The sequence below is a fragment of the Musa acuminata genome, chromosome BXJ3-10, assembly GCF_036884655.1.
Source record: "Musa acuminata AAA Group cultivar baxijiao chromosome BXJ3-10, Cavendish_Baxijiao_AAA, whole genome shotgun sequence".
In the NCBI taxonomy this organism is placed as follows: Eukaryota; Viridiplantae; Streptophyta; class Magnoliopsida; order Zingiberales; family Musaceae; genus Musa; species Musa acuminata.
Window position 1 is genome coordinate 22279566 of NC_088358.1, and position 22169 is coordinate 22301734.

Genomic DNA, 22169 nt, shown 5'->3' on the forward strand with positions numbered 1-22169 from the left:
TTTCTCCTCTATAATAAGATCAAATATAATTGTTACAAGTGTTTAAGAAGATAATAGGCAGAAACTTCATCAAAAGAAGTTTAAAGTTAGATGGCTTTATTTTTTGGAGGCCACCCTTGGCTTCAGGCACATCACAGAACTTAGAGCTTCTAATGACCTACTCGTACAGCAGCCACATTGAGGGCCTTGTCAATAGAAAATAATTCAAGTTAGAAATCTGATCAGCATAGTTGTCTAGATCGGATGATTAGACAATAAAAATTGAAAACCAAACTTCCAACTGATCCGAGTCAATTACGAAAAAAATCAGCACAATTCACCAAATGGGGTAGTTAGGCTCATTCCAATCTGCATTCTTTTCCTTTTTTATTTCTCAGAAATTAGACAAAGAGATATAACCCTGTTGCTACACTTACTCTAGTTGGTCGTGGACTTCAAGTTCTTGCTGGGGATGAGCTAAAGGCGTTCATTACCCCCTTTTGGGATATGACCGGGTGGGAGTAAATTCCAAGGGATATTTAGAGGATATCCAACAGAGCACCAAGAGATGAAGCAAAGTAACATAAGGCGTACCTATCAGGACTGTCAGACTTCAATCACCATCACCCATGTCAGCATGAACCGCTGGGCATCGAGAATTATTATGTATTGGAAACCATCACAGCTGCGGCAAATAGTATTCTGTGAGAAGCATCAACAGTGCACATCAGAAACCATGCAAACATAGCAAGTGATTATTTGATAGTTTAAAATTAAAATAGAGAACATAGCTTCAGAGTCTAAAATAATGTACAACTCAGTCACAGAGCAACTAAAAGAATCATAAATTTAATTTGCTTCGGTCAAAACTTGTAAATTGAACTCGACAAGAATTCACAAATCAGCTTTGCTTACATGCTCCTCTTTCTCCAATACCCTTCAGGTAGCAGGATAACCAGGGAAACTAAAAACTATGACGTGAACTGGCATTGGATTAATTTAGCACAACCAAGTTTCAAAAACATCATCATTCGACAACCAAATGTCATCATGATTGTGATGCAGACACATCGACAGTCTTTTGACGCTTCGTTGCAGGTCCTTCAGCTAATTTATCTGCCACTGCCTCAGATGATCCATCAGCTTCTTGGTCTAGAGACCCGCTCACTACATCTGGACCCAATAAAGAGCAGTGCTTGCTTGTAATTTGCCTACCTGCCCTAACCTTAGGGCCCCAATGCCTCTCGGGATTTGGAAGATACCTCACCTCCTTCTTGACTTTTGCTTTGCTGAGTGAAGCAGCTGCTCGAGCAAAATTTGCCTGCAACATAAAAAGATGCATAATCAACCACGAGATAGTTCTTAATGCCTCAAGAACTAATTAGAATAGGCATTTTAATGTAAGCTCAATAAAATTCATCAAGCAGTTTCATGGTGCAACTTCTTTGTTCTCCAAGGTGAAATCAATTTCTGGTCTACAAAAGATATTAATTAACTTTATCTAGAGAAAGTAGGAAAAAAGAAACTGACATCAAAACTACACTAGAATTCAACTTTGCGGCAAATTCCGCAGGCTCAAAAGTTGGAAAGTGTTTCTGGAGGTGTATAAGCTAAGGAAAGAAATGCTGCCAAGCTACAGAAAGAAAGCAACATACTTGTAGTTTTGGTTCTTTGGACAGTATCACTGTTCCTGACTTGTCTGCTTGTTGTGCTTTGATGGGATGATTCTTGACCTGGAAACACATGCAAGAAATCATCATCATGTAACACATTTCTGCAACTACTTACCATATGGAGATGCTACTTGAAGTGAGAATAGTCGCAAAAAAGGAAAAAGAAAAATCACACTGACACACATCATCAAGGGTAACAAAAAGGAGGATAAGAAAACTACCCAACAACGCATAATGTCCCAAACAACATCCATTGGAGCATCAGTTTTCAGCCCCAGAGGATTCACGTGACTTCCTGAGATACGATATCCAGCATTCAGCACTGCAGAACGAAACAAAACTGCAGATGGGGAAGTGCACTTGAGAGTCGAACATAAATTGTGGAGACTTACAAAGAGAGGAATATCATGTAATTCCTGCACATAACATAATATAAACTTAAGCTGACTGGTTAAACAATGACAACTGTAACTTAAATTGAAGGTTAATAACAGTAACAACCAGTATGCCATAATGAAAATTGTGATTAAACAGCAACAAATTCATCAGTAAAATGGGTATACCAACCTAATATAAAAAGACACTCAATTTAGATGTTTCAGTCCCTTGCAACCTAGGTTAAGGTTCGAGAGCAAGAGCCTCCTTGCTTGCAAATGTAAGATTATGTACACCGTTTCCCAATCCTAAATTGGCAGGAGCTTCATGCACTATGACTACCATTTTGATAGCAAGTCCTTAAATAATAATACGGATGCAGGTTGAGTCTAGGAAGCATCTGTATTTGCAGGTAAAACTGCATACATGAACCCTCCCAAAACCTATATAGTAGGAGCCTAGTGCATAGGGCTTGTCTTTTAGTTAGAACAAGACATCTTTGACCAGTTTCCAGACTTGCTTGTAAACAACAATTAGAATACATAATGCTTCACAATATTCCCACAGGTTGCAAACTGTGCAAAAAGAAAATTGTAGTAACCAGTAAACACAACTACTTACATGAATTTGAAATAATAAGAAAGATCATGGCAAAATAAAATTCAAAAACAAACAGAGATGTCATCTCCCTGAAGCATCACAATTCCACAATAAGTAACATTACTTTGGTATCACAGCTGAAATGCACGATTTTGTAGCTACTAAGTTAAGAGAGAGGGTGGCACCTCTGATATAGTAGTTAGCACAGCAGAAATTTTTTCATAAGCAGGATATCTTTCCTTCATAGCTTTGACATTTGCTAAAATAGAAAATATCCATTCCTTGTCATGCATAGGAGCAGACCATATTGGACCACCCATGTTAAATTTCTTTCCGCAATCGCTGCACTCTTGAGGAACCACAGGACCATATCCGGGTGCAGATTTCACACTTTTGTCCTTTAGATCCAATAAGACAAAAAGGAACCAGAAGGCATAAGATGTTAAAAACTATAGATTAAATTAGGGAAAAAATAAGACATCTTCGAAGGCAAGTCGAATGGTCTGAGTGGGCAGCTTACCTTATTAATTGTTCTCCCAACACTTTGGAGATGAAAAGAGTCACAGCCAACACACTGGTAAACATATGAGAGTTTAAGAGGTGTTTCTTTGATTGCACTTGCGGAGCTGAGTATTGGGCCATAAATATCAATTAACAGTGCATCATATGATAACACAGAAAGTATGATTTATAATCCAATGTTAGGGCAAAAAATAAGTAACTTACGTATATATCCGAACAAAAACTCGAACATAGAAATCCATATAGACAGAGAGGATAGGAACAATATGTCGCTTGTAACGGTTTGCATGACTCTGAATTTGGGAGAGGATAAATCAATAATAAAAAGAAACCCCAATTGCATTGTTCAAAAGTTATTGACCAAAACATGGAAATACCTCAATGCATGCCAAGAGGATCCGCAAAGCCATTTCATGGCAATATTTCCCTTTCAAAGGGTAGGAACCATACCTAATTTGAATTCAACAATTGGATTATTCACACAATAATATATCTTTCTGTACAGTAGTAATGCTCAACTCCTTACTTTGAATGGCAAACCTCCCCATTATTTCCACAGAGAACTGCCATATCAGTAGCTGTGCACATCAAGATGCCTCCATCTGCAACTGATTGGACTGCTGAGTCCAAAAATACAGATGGTGATCCATAAGGATCAAGATCAACCTGCAAGAAAAATAATAACAAAAGGTCTTAAGTCTCCAATTAAGTAAATGAGATCTAACATGATTTGGCCAACAAGACATATATCATGAGCCAAACCAGCCCCCAGAACGAACAAAGTTACTCTGCTATAATCCTCACTGACTATCTGCTTTCAGATAGTATGCCATAATCCTTGGACCATGTAACAGACACATCGAGCGCATATGATGGACACATGAAAAGGGTTTCCACTATGAAAATTCTAATGGCTTAAACAAACTTTCACCCCTTGGCCTCCTAGTTGACAGACTGACATAGAGGCCTTTGACTGCAAATGCTCTATAGATAATATATAGACTCCTAGTTGGGCTACATGGGTTGTTTAATGCCAGAAACCATAATATATAGCATCAAAAACCACAAGATAAAAAAGAATAATTGACTAAATTTTGATAAAAGCAACTTGCAAGATGTGATCCATGCAAAAGATTATGGAAATTGAACAAACTTGAATATATGAATGAGCATATAGAAGCCACAAATTCATGGTCCTCTACTTCAGAGGGCTTTTTATATGGATGGAAATAAGAAGACTAATCCAAAAATTGCTTTAAACCAGAGTTTCTCACATCAGCTCCCAAGGCCTTGGATAGATTGGTGTATGAACAAAGGTAGAATGATATATTTTACTTTAACTACAACTAATATATTTTCTACAGCATAAGTACAAGAAATCTAGGTACCAGCTAAGCTACCACATGATATTCAACCATTCTAATCTCTATGATTTGATGACACTCCATTAAAAGTTACAATTGCAAGAAAACACTTACAATTAAAAGAAAATATTTTTAAAAATGGCATCACATGTAGATTGAATGAAAATTTACCACATTAAAAGTTACAATTGCAAGAAAAAACTTACAATTAAAAGAAAATATTTTAAAAAACAGCTTCACATGTAGATTGAACAAAAATTTACCACATCAAATTCTTTCTGATGAGTGAGCATGTAAACACGAGCATCAGCAAGATGAGCTTCAACTTTTGAGCATGCAACAGAACCATTAAATTTTATGTTTCTCTTGCAAGCTTCAATGGATGCTGTGACAAAAATAAACTTTATGGTTCAAAACCCCAAACTAGATTAAAACTGAATAGTTATATCATATGCAACATTGGAATATAACCAAAATAAAGATACCTTTATCATTGTCCAGAGCAATAACTTGCCCTATTCCATCCACCTCACGGGCATATCGCAGAGCTCTTAGTCCAGAAGCGGCCAAAGCCTACCAATATGAAGTGCAAAACATGAACACACAAAATACGCATCAAATTTTTTTTTTTTTGTCATGGGACGGAAACTCAAATGACATGACTCTCAATAAGACAAAATGTTAAAGCAGAAAACCACCAAATTACTCATACAAAAAAAAAACTCGCCTCAAGGACTCTTGGCGCCTTAAGTTCTTGAGAACCTTTCCAAGATGGCATCCTTATGAATCCTTCTGAAATACTTTCTGTCTCATCTAGAGATTGATCTTGTTGTACATCAGTATCTCCATTAGCCTCTGCATCCTGAGTGATACTGTCGTTCTTTGCAACAGATCCAGAATTTTTTTCCTCAGGAACCTTATTTTCTAGTCTACCCTTTTTGCTCAAATATGCATCATGCTCTTCCTTGCACTTAGCAATATAAGTCCTCAAAACAGCAATGGACATATCTCGGTTGTAGACCTAAAGAAAGAAACAAACCTTTGTACTTTTGTTTGCAGCATCAAGATGACATAAACAGCAGAGAAAACCAGAAACTTGAAACAAATGAAATGATAAATACAACTGTGGAAAGGTTTATTAGAAATAATGAGGTGGAAAACGATGGATTCACTTAAACATACAGCAAAAGATACTGTTATTAATTAAGGATTGGATACTGGATCAAAAATGTTGCTTATCCTGTCAAATTCAGACATGAAACCCAAGCTCTAAGTAATTAAAATGCTTCTTCTCAAGCCAAATAAGAGTTCATCCAACTATCAAAATAATATTTTCAAGAAATGATAATTTATGACAATATCAAAATAAATTCCTGAAGACCAGCATTGAACTCTAAACTAAGCTTAATAATTTTGTGCATAGTAACTGTGTTTGATTACAATTTTAAATTCAACTAAGTAGAGAGGGGGAAAAGTGCTAAAATTTTGACTGCCTAACAAGCAAAAAACTATATCATTTTTCTCTATTAGTTAATATGAGACTTATATCCGGTTAAGTCTTGTTGCATTCCAATTAAGATTTTTGTGCTTTGAATTTTCTTCACAATGGATTAATGTTTTCAGTATCAACACATATATGACAAGTAAAAAAAAGAATAATTTAAGTTCTGGGATACTTGAGTTCATGCTGCATCCAGGACATGTATGTCTGCCATTTTCATCTTCTCTATGATGTTCAATAATCAAATTTATGTTGTCCTATGACAAACTTAAAACAACCATCCAAGTTCTCAAACCTCACAAACAACTAAACAGAGAAGTATTCCGATTTTCAAAAGCAATGTGAATCTGTGAATACCTCTCAAACAATTACAAAACAAAACTGAAATGCTCAAACTTGATTCTTCTAGTGTCCTATTAGATCAAGTATCTTAGCTAGTCTCTGCAATTTGGAGATGATTAAGCGATGCCTACCGACACTAAAGCTCAAATATGATAACATTATGCTTTAAAATATCTGTTGCACTACTAACTACTAAGTACCAACCGGAATTTACAAGTGCAACTAAAAACTGGTATTTAAAACATTTAGCTATGTATCAGTGAGCACATTGTTCTTTTTTTATTTTCTATTATTTTATTTAATGATATTGGGTGACACAGATCAGTGTTTTGTTCAACATCTCAGTACTGTACCAATCCGATAAGTTGTCAAAACCAGAATCCCTCCATTGTTGAAATCCATGAGGCATGTACAACACAAGTACAATGAACACTATCATAGCTTTGGGCCAAGTACTTCTTTGATCAGCCATATCTCTCATGACACTACCAAACAGAATTGATAATCACCGTTGGAAATGCAATCTTCTTTTGACTTGCCAAGAACCACTTAACAAGATTCCACAAACTCAAGAGCAACCTCTTAAACTCAAAAGTCAATTTTCCACCATAATATTTTCAAGGAACTGCAACTTGATGTTGTGGTGCTGTTCCAAAAGTACCTCTATCCTGTGTCGACCTTTTCTTGACAGTAAAATTGAAAGAGTAGCAAGCAACAACTAGATGGGTAAAATTTTAAGAGATGAACTGGCAATTGGATCGGAGTTGAAAGAAAATGTTTGTAGAGAACCCTTAAGGCACTGTAGGGACCACATACTAGCATTCTAAAGAACTGAACTGAACAGGGCCAGTTGCACTTAGATATTTATTGTATACGCTTGGTTCATGCCTCAGTAACAGTGAACACAAAGCACCAACTTCCATATATCCTAATGACAAACAATTTCACAATAGCAATTAGCCTTAGGCCCTTAGCACATTGGCACAAGTGAAAGTCCTGTAACTTTGGGTGCTCAAGTTGTTTACGAGAGAGGTGCCTCTAAAGCAGGATTGATAGACAGTGCGGGTTACACAAAAAGGTCATACAAAGTGAATTCCTAAAAGATTCAACCTCACACCAGGATGGCCTCAATGTAACTAACATTATTAAAGTTCACATCTATATTTGGCACCTAGCACCGCAAATCCCAATCTCAAGCATGGATGAAAAAGGTGGAGGGGTTGCTTTAGGTCACTTACAATCATCATAACAAATCTCATGGATATGGATCTTAACTGATTTCAATATAGATCATCACTCACCTTCATCACCTAGGTGTCTCGGAAATGATAGCAAAACATTCATGTAGCCAACACTAACTAGTTGGGCCCAATGGGCTAAAATTTAAAAAAAGTACCAAAATTAACTGAACCTGTGACTGATAAACATTTTTCAAAGAATGTATTGGTACTTCGATTTAACAAATATCAAAATTTTGTGATGTTTCTGATGTTTAATTTCATACAGACAATCGACTAATACGTTTACAGCACGACACGACATCTTTCACCCAAAAGATGTAACTATAAAATATACGTTTTCAGCAAAATCATTCTTGGTGTGCTACATTGAAGAAAAAAGAATCTAATTTATGTTTATTTGAGGAATATTGTTTACTCAAACTAATCAAAACTATATCGATTAAACCTAAAAAAAGAAACAAATGCAAGCATATCTTACAACCAAAACAATGCAATCGTGGCATCAACCGAGACACCGAGCGAAGCAAGAGCTCCCAAGAACGCACGAAAAACCAACAAACACATCCGAAAGAGCAAAAGAAATCAAAGACGGCCAGGCACCTGGGCTTTGTTGAAGAAGACGGTGTTGCTGGAATGCATCAGGATCTCGGCCTCCCCTTCCTTAATGATCTTGTAGTCCCTGAGCTCGTCTTCGACGTCGCCCATCTCCGCCGGTCACGATCTATCGGATTCCGAAACCAGAAACAAGGCGATCGGAGATTCAGGATCGACCCGTGCGAGCAGCGGAATCTGGAGATCCTTCTTAGGTGGCGGCCGTCGTCAAACCCTAAGCGTCTTCTTTTCCAGTACTACAGGTCGCAAGCGTCCGCGAATCCTTCGCACTCGAAGAGTCAGCCAATATCTCGCAACTGAAATATAAAATGAACATTAGTTCATCTACCCGGTAATAATTTACCCCAGACATACCCGCCTTGTGGTAGGAGACAAATGGACGAGTGCTAGGAGACATGTGCAGAATAATTAAATGCTGCAGGATTCTTTTGCATATACACCCCTTCATCTGTTGGTATTTGCGAACTCCTCGAAATGTAGCTATTACTGATTTTAACCTAGATTTAGTTACCTTAGTTTGTATTCAACTTTAATAAGGTTTCATTTGGTCATAAGATTAACTATAATTTCATTATAGATGAGCATAAAATAATATTATAAATATTAATTTGATGTTGATATATCATACTCACTTATTAAAGATTGAGGATTTGAAACTTTGTCAGAACCACATCAACTCAATTCATTTTGATTTGAACCAAATAGATATTACGGTTGCATCCCTCAAACAAATTAAACTACCTTAGTTTTGTAGACATTTGATTGTTCCTTACATCTTAACCCAGCCATAACAAATAAGGCAAAGAAAACCAGGATTGGAATTGACATTCCTACATATGAAATCTACCAAGTCCTACGAATGCCTAACGTCAAACTTCAAGTTCGTAGCAACCACAGTTCAGGTTTCAAGTTCGTAGCAACCACAGTTCAGGTTACAAATCTCGCCAATGTCAACGCCAAGTTCAAAACTAAAGAATTTCTTCCCGAAACAAAGAGAAATAGGTTTTGAGGAGTTACACGAGTGAGATTAACAAAACTAAATAGACTAGGTAATTCAACCAATGCATATAGTGGTTATTGTCAAGGCAAATGCATAGTTTTCTAGGGTCAATCTGCTTTATTATTCAAGGAATTTATGAAATGAACACTCATGTGTCTAATGAATGTACCAGTCTTTTTTTTGGTTTTTAGTCTGTGTCAACAGAATAATGTTTTTGTCATGGACAATGATTAAATGGTACATAGTTGAATGATGAATGAACCAATACTGTGACCTAGTTTTAGTCCTCTCGATTGGCTTCTTCCTCTTCATTGTCACGGTTATCCTGTTCAAGAAGATGTTCCCTGCACACACACACGCACAAAAAAACACCAACTAAAAGTTATTCCTGCTAAAGAAACTAGAACATATAATTCATAAAACATATGAATGTGTTAGTTTTCCCGGTTGTTGAGACATTCCCAGTTTGGTAGCAACAAGAGGGGAAATCCAAAATTCCAAAAGTATATATTTGTGTAAATTGCACCGAGATAGTACTTCTGGAATTAAAGCATAGCTGCATCCAACCTCAAATGCAGGGTTCCAATAGACCAAATTTTCTTGTTTTCCTATAAAAAATTAGGATCTCAAAGCATATGTTTGTCAGTACCTATATCTTTCACACAGTCGTGCCAAGGAATCCGCACCAGTTCGAGAAGCAACATCAGCAATTGTAAAGCAATTAGAAAGATTTATACTCTCTGCAAGCCTGAACTCACACAGTTCTTTCAATGTGTGAGCATCAGTCAACACAGCAGAATGACCACCACCAGCTGCCAATCTTTTGACTTCCCCAACACACCTTGTAATAAAGACCAAGAAATTTAGAAATCAAGATAAGAAAAAAACAAAAAAACTTTGACCTTTCCAGAAAATAACCCACCAGTCAACAGGTGAGGGGAACCAGGCATATGTCGATTTCTCATTGGCTGCTTGACCATAACTATTATAACCCCATCCATATATCCTTCCATCTCGCATGGAGATGAGCGTGTGAGAATGCCCGCAGGTAACAAGCTGTACACCCTTCGGTATGACCAAGACTGGAAGATTGCGCAGTAGCATATCAGATGCATTAGGAACACATGAAAAGAATCCATTCTGGGGACCTAGTCCAAGCTGTCCTGCTTGCCCACCACCCCAAGTGTAAAGGGCTCCTTGGGCAGTTAAAGCACAAGTATGTACTCCACCACATGCAACATCCTTTACGGTTATACCATCAAGGGCAACCACTCGCCTTGGAAGCAGCTCTTTATCACCACTCTGAGGAGAACAATGTCCAAGTTGTCCCATGCTTCCTAGCCCCCAGGTATACCTGGAGAATCAATCAACAATTTGAAGTACAGAAGTCCACATATAGATATTGGATAATCATTGCAAAAATGCAAATAAAAAATGAATGAGAGTTTTTACTAGAGGCACTTTAAAACAAGAGCATCTGCTTCCAATCAAAGAGTACACTGATTCTGAAACACGTTATAGGTATATAATAATCAGGACAAGAGGTCTTCCTCTTTATGAGTTAATTCCACTGAAGCATCAATAACTTGTCATGGTGCCTCATTCAGAAAATTCCAAATTTTGACAATGTAAAAGACTTCAGTAGTATTGCGATATTTATCAAAGAGTATGGAGTCCTAGATCAATTATTTATGCTGTACTTTGTGATAATAGTTAATGATAGGTTTACATAATTTACACTATCTGAATCAACGAAAAAGAAAAACTGAAACCAGGACAGTTCACATATCATATATACTTTACCACATCGAAAGAACACATGGAAGAATAACCACCACATGGATTTAAGAAGGAAAGGGCAATGATAAAGGAAGCGTTAATAAATTACATAATAAAATATCAAAAAGCACAAGACCAACAGACCCATTATATGTCTAAAGTTTTAATCACAGGAGACAGTCAATAAATAAAAGATGGATTGATAGATAAATAGAGACAGAAAGGTAAAAAAAAAACATGCTAGAAAGAGACTAGGGGCCACATAAGCCAAAAGAAATCAATGACACAGGACTGTTGACTGATGACCAAAAGGCGTCAACAAGTACTCAATACAGTACACCATAATAAATGAGATTTATAAAATAAAACTCATGATAAAATATAAAAAATATGCCACATCTTATATCTTGAGAAACCAATGATGTCATGAATGTCAAATGGAGAGATGGAAACGACAAATTCAATATTATTATATATGAAAACGTAGTACGTTTGTAATTGAAAGCAAACAGAATGGGATTTCCATATTATTGTTTGTATGTTACACCTGGACAAAAGAGAAATTGCATGCACCAAGAGAAGTCCAAAATAAAAAAGATAAAAGCAACACTGAAGCAGAAGAGACCAGGAACAATTGTGTTCAGAGCACAAGCAAGAAGTACCTCACTGCAATTCAGAGGCTTAGTCAATCTTGTGACTCAGCATACAGTGTAACAGCAAGAGCAACATTAACAACATATCAACAAAACAACATTTCAGATCAAGCAACTACTAAATGAATAATATACCATATTTATGTTAGTCACATAGACAGATCATCTGTGCATACACCCCCAAACACTTGCAGAAGGAAAAAAAATGTTAGTTATCACCAGTCAGAAAACAAAGGAGATTGTGTAGTGGCATTACATAACGCAAAAGTTGCAAACAACAATAAATTCGAATTATGTAGTGCATACAAAAAGGAACTTATTGCATTATCCTTCTTATTGCATACAAAAAGGAACTTATTCGAATTATGTAGTGCATACACCTTGACCACTGATGTTACCATATAGTTAATTCCATTATCCTTCTTATATATGATCATAGGAGCAATTGGATTAATAGGTACAAAAGTTATCTAAAGGTGGACATGATTACATTCCTCACTAACAGATTATTATTATTATTATTATTTAATTCAACCAATTCAGACAAATACTTACTATTCTTGAAGTGACAGACTAAAGAAAGCATAAATAACTCAGAGATTGAGCAACCAAGGGTATATGTGAGCACAACATATTAGATATTCTCTTAACATCAGAAATGCAGATGTTACTATTATCACTTGGACCCAGATTCTAAGGAAACATCCAATTCAAGAACAGATCAAGAACAAATGAGACAAAGTGTGGAAGTAACCATTAGCATAGATCAGAACTCAGAAGTACCATCCATTCAAGAAGAGATCAAGACTCACTACGATAAATGTGGAAGAGTATCATTAGCATAGAAATTTCATCTTAAAGAACCCACTTTCCTAACTAATCTAAGATGTGAAACAATGCATGCCCAGATACAGTTAGAGTTAGAAAAGCATCTAATCATCCAAACAGAAAGACCAACAAATGTGAGTTCCAGGACCTAAAATTCTGGTGTAACAAATTTTCCAACTTGACCTTCTGCATTTTTTTCTTGAATTGACAAACATACATGCCAATGCCAAATCTTTAAGAAGAACACTAACTTTTTATTGGATTGTCTATGGTGGGCTCATTGATGATCTAGAACTTATCATAATATAAGTTGAATGGATATAAAATTTATCAAATCTCAACATCTTAGAATTAATTTAGCAATTCATTTCAAATTTGTCATTTGTTGGGACCAATCCAATTTTCATAAAGAATCTCAATCTTAAGCATTATGCAACTTGTGTAAAATGAAATTGAGAATAAAATATTGCTGTTAGAACACATTCCAAATCAGATATCCAAAACTTATAATCTGCAGAGCAAAGATCAAGTAATGTATAAAAAAAACATACAAAAATTAGAAATGACAGGAGCAGAACTAATATTTGACCATTTAAAATTATCAAGTATGAAAAAACCTAGATTTCTACATAATTAATAATAAATTTTGGAGAAGAAAAACATATATGTTTTTTTTTTAAGTATGCGCAAGAAAAAAAATACAGACCTAGCAAGAAATAGAAGTAACCAGAAAAAGAAAAACATTTTATGTTGCAACAACATTTTGAATAAAATATACTAGAGATACATGGATATCAGTCAAACATTATTTATATTAACAAAATTATATCGGTATGTTGCCTGTTATGCATGCATATGTCCTGATGATAAGACCAACTCATAACAGTAGAGACACTAGTCAGAAGTTATTTATGAATATAAATGAGAGATCAAAATCAAGGAGACATATTGATAACTCCAGAATGTATAATCCAGTCGTAGATAATGCCACTAGGATGAGAATTAACACTAATTGAAGACTGAAGGTCTAGCCTGGTTCCATGACTTCCTCTCATCTTCCAACCAGTAAGGTCTCTACGTTAGAAGCACTTCAAAATCCAAAACGCTAGTTGCCTCATGCAATAAACCATAAAATCTGATCTGTCATGCTACAGAGACAACCCTAATAACCATTTTCCTCTCAGATGACTTACACGTCACCATCTTCTGATATTGCAGCAGTGTGGTACTCCCCGCAAGCCACTTGCCTTATCTTCACAAGCTCAGGGGGTTCATCTAGGAACCTGGCATAAGCATTCAATATCCGAGCTCCCTGTAATCCTTCAGATGTAAAACCTCTGCCAAGCTGGCCATACTCATTGTAGCCTGGTTTATCAGAAGAGTAACATGTATCTAGTTAATACCTGGTTCAAGGTTTCGGAAGATATTTACTGGCTTTTCTCCCAAACATGGCTTAAATTTGACTTTCTCTATCTCTTTTACTTTTTAAATTTTTTAGGCATATAAACCCAAATTATGTGGAGCATGTTTCAGAATTTTCAGCTATAAGAAAATTTTATGAAAAAGCACAAATACAACATGTAACTCCGAAATGCAAAAATGAGGTTTTAAATGTTGGTTGAATACAAAAAACAATAACTTATTGGATGAACATGATCTAAGAGAGTGTGCCGTATGCCATCCTACAACATTCAGTGTCATCAAATAGAAGAACAGAAGAATAAAAATGAATGGTATACAAGTGATACCAAGCTGTATGATCAATTACCGGTACTTGGTAATGGACCATAAATATTGGTTCAATATGTACCAGTCCAAACAATATTTTTAAATCATGTGCCAAGATGATAGTGTTATAAGCTCATCAGTCATCAGTGTCAAATAATTACCCCAAGCTTGAAGCAAGCCATCCTCAGATAAGGCCACTACATGGACTGACCCACAGGAAACTTGACACATAACCTACAGGTGAAAAAATTTACACACATTGAATCAGAGTACAAGACATTGCATCACTAAAGAAGTTAACAGAAACCAGAAAAGGATAGTAGTAAGGGAAATATAAGAACATCTGCTGCAACTTATACAAAATTCAAGGATGAGTTTCCAAGTTCCAACAATATAATCTGTCACAAGTAATAAATCAATTAGACAGAAAAAAAAGAGAAAAGAAAAAGTGAGGCCCCGATATGACAGCAAAGAGTTTGGACTCCACAAGAAGAACTAATAGGGAGCCTAAAGTATTTTTCATAACCATTTATGCACTAAAAGCAATGAGCAATTAATGTCATTATGGTCCAAGTGCAAATGCATCAGACAAACACAACAGAGAAGGCTAACATGACAACAGAAGAAAGAGTAGTAAAAAAATATGAAAATAATCAGGAAAAGAAAACCTTTGTGATGCACAATGAAAATATAAAAGTTAAAATATTATAATATAATTTTGGAGAAAATATAAAATAAAATATTAAAAAAATAATAACTTTGTTTTACAAATTTAATCAATGACCTAAAAGGGCATACATAGTTTACGAAATCCTTATTGTCAATACAAGCAGCTAATTAATATTCTAAAACTAAATCACTAATCATTTTAAAAAGATACCATTACTTAAACCATTAAAGAATCCATAATTATGTTGTAAAGTCAAGTTTATATAAGTATATCATTGTATAATAACTTCCGGTAAATGATTGGTAAACCAAGTTATAATCTCCATCACTCTCTATGCTTCACTTTTTATTTCTCTATCAACTAAAAGAACTAACTACTCAGAAGTCAGATCACAAAGGAAAAGCAGCTCCAAAAAGTGCACTTTGGATATAAGTACATAACTTTGTTCACCAATGTAAATAATTCATGTTTAATATGCATAGAGGACATAAAGAAAAAATGGCAGCATAATGATAATTGAGATTGAAAAAACATTGACAAAGAAAAACATAAAATCCCCAAGGCAGTTCTTATCAGATGGGAATATGCTAATGTTCATATATTGAATACCGTGTTTGGATTAAAGGCTCCCCAATATAGGCGTGGATGGTTTGATCCCTGAAGACAAAAAAATGATGTTAACAATTGGAGTTACAGAAAAGAGCTGGCAAAATCCTATGGAAGAAAGCTACCTGATTTTGTCCCCACACCCAAAGCCTGCTTGTGGATATTGTGCCATCATTTTCCCGAGGTTCTGCAACAGCAGCTGTACAATGTGCTCCACAAGAGACAGATTTCACATATTCTGTCTGCAATGACTTAATCTTCTTGGGGTGCTTTCTACTCTCTTCAGTTCCATCTCCTAACTGACCAAAATCGTTTGCACCTTATATCAAACAAAAATGGCTGGTTAGAATCCCTCAGTTTATATAAGAAAATTGACAAATTTTATCATAACCACAAAGGCCATCTTGGAAGTGATGCATATTTCTGAGATAAATATCCCAAAAGAAGATAATGAAATCATTGGAACTATTACTTGAAGCTGATCAAGTATTATAAAAAACAAGCTGATACATAAAAACACTTTCGTTTTTTTTTCTGCAAGTTTATAATCCTTGGGTTAACACATCTGTCAAAACAGTGCTCCAAAAAATGGTCTATGTTCTGTATATGTGGCCTCATATGAGTTTATGCAAATTCATACTAAGATCTCATATTACCACCTCACATAGAACCCATGCAAACACATAATTCAGTATTCCTATGTAAACATAACATATATATACAAAAATTGATGTCGATAACATTATAAAAAAAGAAGCAAGCAGATCTATTGCTTGCAGACCTGGTTTGTGTTTCCTCCTTATCACTATGATGTCCATCAAAATCATTACATTAAACTGTAGTACATGCTCCATGATAATATAACATTAATCTTTTAGTTCTTTTACCAATCTCTTATAACTTAAATAGCTTCCTAAATGAATATAAATTTAATGGATTCCCTTTCAGATGCATGCAACCATACCGGATGCTATGATCATATAAATACAAACATGACATTGCAACATGAGTGTTGACATAGTTTTGGTATATGCTTTTACTTTTTTTTTTTTTTTTTTAGAGTGGAGTTCAAGAGAGGGGATTAACATAACTAGCAGTTGGTTTAAAGAAACAATATATGGAATTGGTTTACTGAACCAGCCTCCATGGTTTTGACACTTTCTGCTGTTTGTGGTTTCAGGACATGCAACAAGAAACAACAATCAACGAGGAAACAAGAGAACTGGTGGAGGCACAAGAGAAGACATGGGAAGAAAGAGGAATTCATTAAAACATATAGCAGGCATGAGATAAGTCTCCCCATTATCTTTTTCGTTTTCTCCCTTCATCTCATATTTCTCTTCCCCCTTCCCTTATCTTTTTTTAATTCAGTCGGCAGCCCCATGCCCACACAGAAATTTATAATATTTTGTTGACACATTTGATGCAGTGCACATATTCTTTATTCAAAGTTGATTAAATATTTCTTTGCTCACACTTTATTGACATTAATACAAGTTATCATGTAAAAGAAGCAAAAGGCTTCTGACACTCTGAATTCAAGTTTCAGGAAAAAAAAATTAATAATTGAAGTATCTAACTATGGTGGCCCTTTTTGAAAAATCATCACAAGTTATAAAAATAGTATCAGCCGAAGATCAAATAATAGACCTGCAAAAAAAAAAACACTCACCCCATGTGAATAGAGACCCATCAAAGGCTACCGCTGCAGTGTGTTCCCTGCCACAAGCAATATCCAACCATCTCAGATTATCTCCTCCAGCACACTTGAAGAGCTTGTGCGAAAGACTCTTTGGAATTCTCAAATGGCAATCTTTGCCCTTCCTGGCTGTCTGCCCACTGTGGTTATAGCCCCAGATATATATCGCACTCTTGGTGGGGAGGTTGACCACTCGGACATCAGAAAGTATCCCATCAATATCCATTTTTTATGTGATGAACACCTAAATTTCAAAGTTGTTGGCAAAAGCACCTAAATTAAACCCAATCTAAATTCCATAGGAAGATCACAGTTTACAAGGAGAAAACATGCCAGATCTATTTCAAAAGCTTATCAGCAAAATCACATTAATCAAAACCAATCTAGACCATCCAAAGAAAAATCAAGGACTAAAGAGAAGAACATCTCAAATGTAATATCAAATAAAACGTACTAGCATAACCACTGAATCAAAACTAATTTAGATTATCCATGGTAGAAGCAGAAAACATTGCCAACGAATCTCAAAGAGCTTACCAGAAAAATCACCTGAATTGAAACCAATCTAGACTATCCACAGAAAGTTCAGAGATTACCAAGAGAAGACATTCAAAATCGACTCAATGCGCTTATCAGCCAGCATATTCACAAAAATATCAGAGATTACAAGGAGAAACCATTCCAAATCATTTTCCTGGTAAACTAACAAATCATTTTCTTGCTATATTCAAAATGATTCAAACAACTCCGCCCCCCAAACAAAATCAAGAAAGGAAGCTTGTCATGTTTACACAACATTCTACCTAAATCTAAAGTAGAATACATCAGCATCAACAACCATCAAAACAAACCAATGCATGCTACTAATTCCTGTTAGTGGTTAGTTATATTGTTAAGGCTAGCTCCACCAATCCCACGATCGCTTATCAGTAATGTACCTACTCCGATTCACGATGCATATTTCCAAGGCATATGTTTCAATCTGAGCAATCGAAAATGAACGGATAAGTTGAAGCATAAATGACGACATCATGTTTTCCTTTCCTCGACAAATTTTGTCGGAGAACGAAAAGCGCATTAAAGGGGGGTATTAATCCACCACATACGGGAAGAAGAAAAAAGTAGCTGAAAACCATGTCAATTGAAACAAATGCAATTCCAGACAAAGAACGGCCGGTGGGTCAACTTCAGATCGCCGGATCAAGAATTCGAAGGATTAGGAGGAACGGATGATTCTTACCGAGTGGAAGAAGGATCGAGAGAGGATGATATTTCGGGGCAAGAGCAGCCTCAGATCGAAGGTGAATGCGATGGATCGATGGTCCGTCAAGAACGACAGCGAGAGGGGTGGTTCCAAGATTTAGGGAAAGAGGACCTGAACCAGGCAACACGGAAGGTGGTCTCAAGGAAGATTCTGGTGGACACCGGAAAGCGAGGTCTTTTACACATCCGTCCTTGTATATTCTAAAATGTCATATGTGCCCGTAAGATTTAATATTACAGATATATTACTCAAGTATGAAACTCCTGTTGACAGTTTCTAAGTCAATTTAAATTAAGATCCTAATGCATATATATCATCATAAAATATATAATGAGAGGGATATATATATATATATATATGTCAAATTAAATACGAAACCGATGACTAAATACGTACGTTAGACAAAATAAATGAACGACCACCCAAACTCACGAGCCGCAGGCGTAGCAAATGTGCTTGGACACGACACGTGGGGCCCACATCTCCGCTGAAGCCCTCGTCAGGCACCGACGCACGTCACGCACGGCACGCCATCTGTGCTAGCAGAATGATGGAGGCAAACAAGCATAAATTTACCATGTGAACCTCAATAACAAATAAGATAAGCGTACACCAATCATTTAAGTACGTCAATTAATAAGATAAGCGTGTAGCCCATGTCGAGGCAAATACACACAAAGACTGACAGTCAAACAACGAGACAAGTTTTTCCTTAACCAATGGTTCTTGAACTCTTCTTCTCACTGTCACGATTACGAAGAACACATCAGATCAGATGATCTCTGAATCATCATCGTCTTATTCATGTCATTCATCACTTATTGTCCTCAGCAGCTCAGCAAGATGAAACAAGATCGAAGAAAAATACATATGGAAGAAGGAAGACTCGCAAAAACTACATGATAATGCACGCATTTGGTGGGTCCTGATCGAAGACGATCCTCATTTCTTGGCAGTACGAACCGCCGTAGACCGGCGGTGGATCGCTCCGCATCTTCCCGCAAGAGCAGCACCTGCAGCAGCAGCCATGGTGTGCCTCGGAGCAAGAACATCGGCAGAAGCAAGCCGGAAAAACCGGAAGGTAAACCAAGTCGGGCGGCTTGGACGATGGGGGTTGGGCATCGACGGGCGCATCTAACTTCGGCTTGGGATCTTGAGCAGTTGCCGGAGCGTCTGGCTGCGTTGTCGGTGGAGAATCCGGCTGGTTCTGGGGCGGAGGCGGCGGGGGGGGCTTTATCTGGATGTCCTTGATCACCTTGTAGGCCATGCAGCACAGCTTCTTGGAGAGGCAGTCCGGATCGAAGGGGCCCGATAGAGTGACTGTGCCGTTCTCCTCGTCGTAGGCGATGGATTGGATCCTCGCTCGATCTTGAAACAAGACATGCATCCACGATCAAGAAGCTACCGTTTCACGTACGATCCATGACATCTTAGAATTGCTACGTACGTACCCTGGAGTTTGCATAGGGTTTTCTTGATCTTCTTGGAACAACGAGAGCATTCCAGGTCTACTTTCAGAATCAACGTGCAGGTCTGCATCAAACACATAGCCACATGATCGATAACGAGAAGAACGAAGACGATACCAAAACTGAAAACTAGTAGCAGAGGGGAACCGATCACCTTCTTAGCCATTTGCTCGAGTGGACCGAGTTCTGAAGCTGGAGAGAGTTGGCGCAGGGAGGAAGACGATAAGGAGGAAGGCAACAAGACTTGCTCTAAACGCATGCAGTGGATGGTTACTTAACGCATAGCGAAGAACAAACTTAGGGAATGGGCAAAGGGACAAGCCAGCCAGATCTCTCCTCAAATCCTGAAGCGTTTGGTTCAGGGAATCAGCTGATGACTTGATTCTTAGGCCACTCGAAGCATGATCTGTGCACTTTGCCTACTCCCTTTGAGATGTAGCACACCTCGCAATCACACACGACGAGATAAAAGAAAAGGAGGAAACTGGAGGCCAACTGACGTACGTCTTGGAAGTATAAGATGTTTGGGTGTTAATTTTGCGTTGACCTGTTCAAGTCTTCCACGGTTGAGAAGAGTTGACGACCCTTCACATGCATGCATGTGAACTTCCTGACTTGGGCGCACGACTGAAGCAATCCAGACTGGGAAATCAGGAGAGAGATTGTGTCATGCCAGATCTCAAGTTTATAACCAATTTAAGCATTTTAGATCATGAGATCTCAAGTTTCTTAAGTCAATGAATTAGTTTTCTCATGGATAGTATTAAATATTATAATGAAAAATTGGTCATTAGGTCGATGTAGAAGAATCGATCGAACCTGATCGACCATCTGAACCAGTTGTTGCAGGAACCTTTGAGTGAAGATGCCAACTTAGAATTTTCATATGGTAGCTCATCGTTGCATGAGACTTGGAAGGCATTTAACGTTCAAATTAATGGAATAGAGAAAAGTTAGAAAGAAAGATAAAAAATTTGACCGTACAGAGGGAGAAATGTTTATTTTTTGAGTTAATTTTATTTTAAATTATTATGAATAAAAGATATTCGGATGTGTTAGTGAGATATAATTATTAATATTATTAGTGCTAGATGAATACACAAACCATAAGTAAAAATTTATATCATCTAAACTTAACAAAATATATGATTTTTTAAGTCAATGATAATTAAAAATTTATATAATCGGTCCTAAACAGTTAAAAATATGATATTATTGTTATTGATTTAAATTATTATTATAATCATCAATGATTTTTTATCTTTTTTTATATAAATTAATTATCATAAATAATGTGTTATTTTATTTAAATTATTAACTTCCTTGTTTATGTAATGTGAGTAATGAAATGATTAAAATTATTTTTTTAATAATGTAGACAAGTTAAATTTTTTTATAAATTTATTAATTTATTTATTTCTTAATAAGTGATGTAATTTTTATAAAGTAAATAGTTTAAATTTTATTTTTGTGTGTGATCCATAAGAAATAAATATTATAATTATATGAAAGTAATATAAAAAAAAATTTATTACTTATCTTTCGAGGTAACCTATCTTCTCCTATATAAAGGGGCTCTCATTTCTGTTAAGATCAGAAGGCACTAAAATGGAGGTGAATTAGTGCTATTAAAATAAAATTTCAATTCGAAATTTTGGATTGATAAAACTCGTATCAGAAATGTGTTTAACTGAAAATATGAGTAAGGATAGTGAATAAGTAAATCAACAAGTAATGACAAGACAAGGCAAGAAGGATGCAAACTGATTTATAATGGTTCGATCATCCCAACCTATGTTCACTCTCGATTCTTCTTCCCTAGAGACCATCGACTTTCACTTATGATCTTCTTTAAATGGACGAAGATCAACTACTCTTGTTACAATCCTTCTCCTTTTCATAGACTTACGAGAGAGCCTTTACACATCTCTTGTCTTTTTAACATGCTTAGAATAGAATCTTTACATCTCTCTTTTACACAAGACCTTATACCTCCTTAGTATAACCCCTACACTCAAGGAATAAGAGACTCAAATACTTTTAAAGAGAGTTTACAAACTTCAATTCTCAAGATTTCGTTATTCTCTCTTCTTTTTCCCCTCTTGCATCAAGTAAACATTAGTGGGGTCTTTATAGACCCTAAATGGCTTAAAAAATGAAGCCAAAATTTTAAATCCACGAGTTTTCATGGTACTGGCAATACTACCACCAAATAAAGCCTAGGAATCTTAGCTCTATCGGTACCATCGCTGGCCTGGGCGATG

At 36.3% G+C, this 22169-nt stretch overlaps 3 protein-coding genes across 4 annotated transcripts; all 3 read right to left on the reverse strand.

Moving 5' to 3' along the window:
• Positions 1 to 812: 812 nt before the first annotated feature.
• LOC135651952 (tRNA (guanine(26)-N(2))-dimethyltransferase 1-like) lies at positions 813 to 8487 on the reverse strand. The gene is made up of 12 exons (XM_065172621.1): positions 8198 to 8487; positions 5241 to 5534; positions 4999 to 5086; positions 4777 to 4898; positions 3676 to 3815; positions 3527 to 3599; positions 3354 to 3442; positions 3148 to 3253; positions 2813 to 3025; positions 1874 to 2068; positions 1635 to 1712; positions 813 to 1300 (listed from the first exon to the last, which is right to left on the reverse strand). Exons 1-12 carry the CDS (start codon positions 8300 to 8302, stop codon positions 1028 to 1030), a joined length of 1776 nt encoding a protein of 591 aa, XP_065028693.1. The 5' UTR covers positions 8303 to 8487; the 3' UTR covers positions 813 to 1027.
• Positions 8488 to 9405: 918 nt separating this feature from the next.
• LOC135651876 (ultraviolet-B receptor UVR8-like) lies at positions 9406 to 18569 on the reverse strand. Of its 2 annotated transcripts, none has more exons than XM_065172441.1 (9): positions 18413 to 18569; positions 17146 to 17416; positions 15599 to 15792; positions 15477 to 15524; positions 14359 to 14431; positions 13663 to 13834; positions 10132 to 10563; positions 9859 to 10050; positions 9406 to 9553 (listed from the first exon to the last, which is right to left on the reverse strand). In XM_065172441.1, exons 2-9 carry the CDS (start codon positions 17396 to 17398, stop codon positions 9490 to 9492), a joined length of 1428 nt encoding a protein of 475 aa, XP_065028513.1. In that variant the 5' UTR covers positions 17399 to 17416; positions 18413 to 18569; the 3' UTR covers positions 9406 to 9489. The 2 variants fall into 2 exon arrangements, with proteins under 2 accessions (XP_065028513.1, XP_065028514.1); XM_065172442.1 differs by lacking the exon at positions 18413 to 18569 and adding an exon at positions 18279 to 18385.
• A 505-nt stretch (positions 18570 to 19074) lies between these two features.
• On the reverse strand, positions 19075 to 20364 carry LOC135582400 (uncharacterized). The gene is made up of 3 exons (XM_065170398.1): positions 20060 to 20364; positions 19888 to 19969; positions 19075 to 19804 (listed from the first exon to the last, which is right to left on the reverse strand). The coding sequence occupies exons 1-3, from the start codon at positions 20162 to 20164 to the stop codon at positions 19332 to 19334; spliced, it is 660 nt and encodes a 219-aa protein (XP_065026470.1). The 5' UTR covers positions 20165 to 20364; the 3' UTR covers positions 19075 to 19331.
• Positions 20365 to 22169: the final 1805 nt, after the last annotated feature.

Coding starts and splice junctions, on each gene's coding strand:
- LOC135651952 (XM_065172621.1), bottom strand. CDS start 8,302: ATGGGCGACGTCGAAGACGAGCTCAGGGACTACAAGATCATTAAGGAA. Junction 3,816..4,776: donor ATCAGAAAGAATTTGATGTG/GTAAATTTTTGT, acceptor TTTTTCTTGCAG/GTTGATCTTGATCCTTATGG. Junction 3,026..3,147: donor TTGGGAGAACAATTAATAAG/GTAAGCTGCCCA, acceptor TTGGATCTAAAG/GACAAAAGTGTGAAATCTGC.
- LOC135651876 (XM_065172441.1), bottom strand. CDS start 17,398: ATGGATATTGATGGGATACTTTCTGATGTCCGAGTGGTCAACCTCCCC. Junction 10,564..13,662: donor ATATCAGAAGATGGTGACGT/GTAAGTCATCTG, acceptor TTGATTCTCCAG/GTATACCTGGGGGCTAGGAA. Junction 10,051..10,131: donor TTCCCCTCACCTGTTGACTG/GTGGGTTATTTT, acceptor CTTTATTACAAG/GTGTGTTGGGGAAGTCAAAA.
- LOC135582400 (XM_065170398.1), bottom strand. CDS start 20,164: ATGCGTTTAGAGCAAGTCTTGTTGCCTTCCTCCTTATCGTCTTCCTCC. Junction 19,970..20,059: donor TCGAGCAAATGGCTAAGAAG/GTGATCGGTTCC, acceptor TGTTTGATGCAG/ACCTGCACGTTGATTCTGAA. Junction 19,805..19,887: donor AACCCTATGCAAACTCCAGG/GTACGTACGTAG, acceptor TCTTGTTTCAAG/ATCGAGCGAGGATCCAATCC.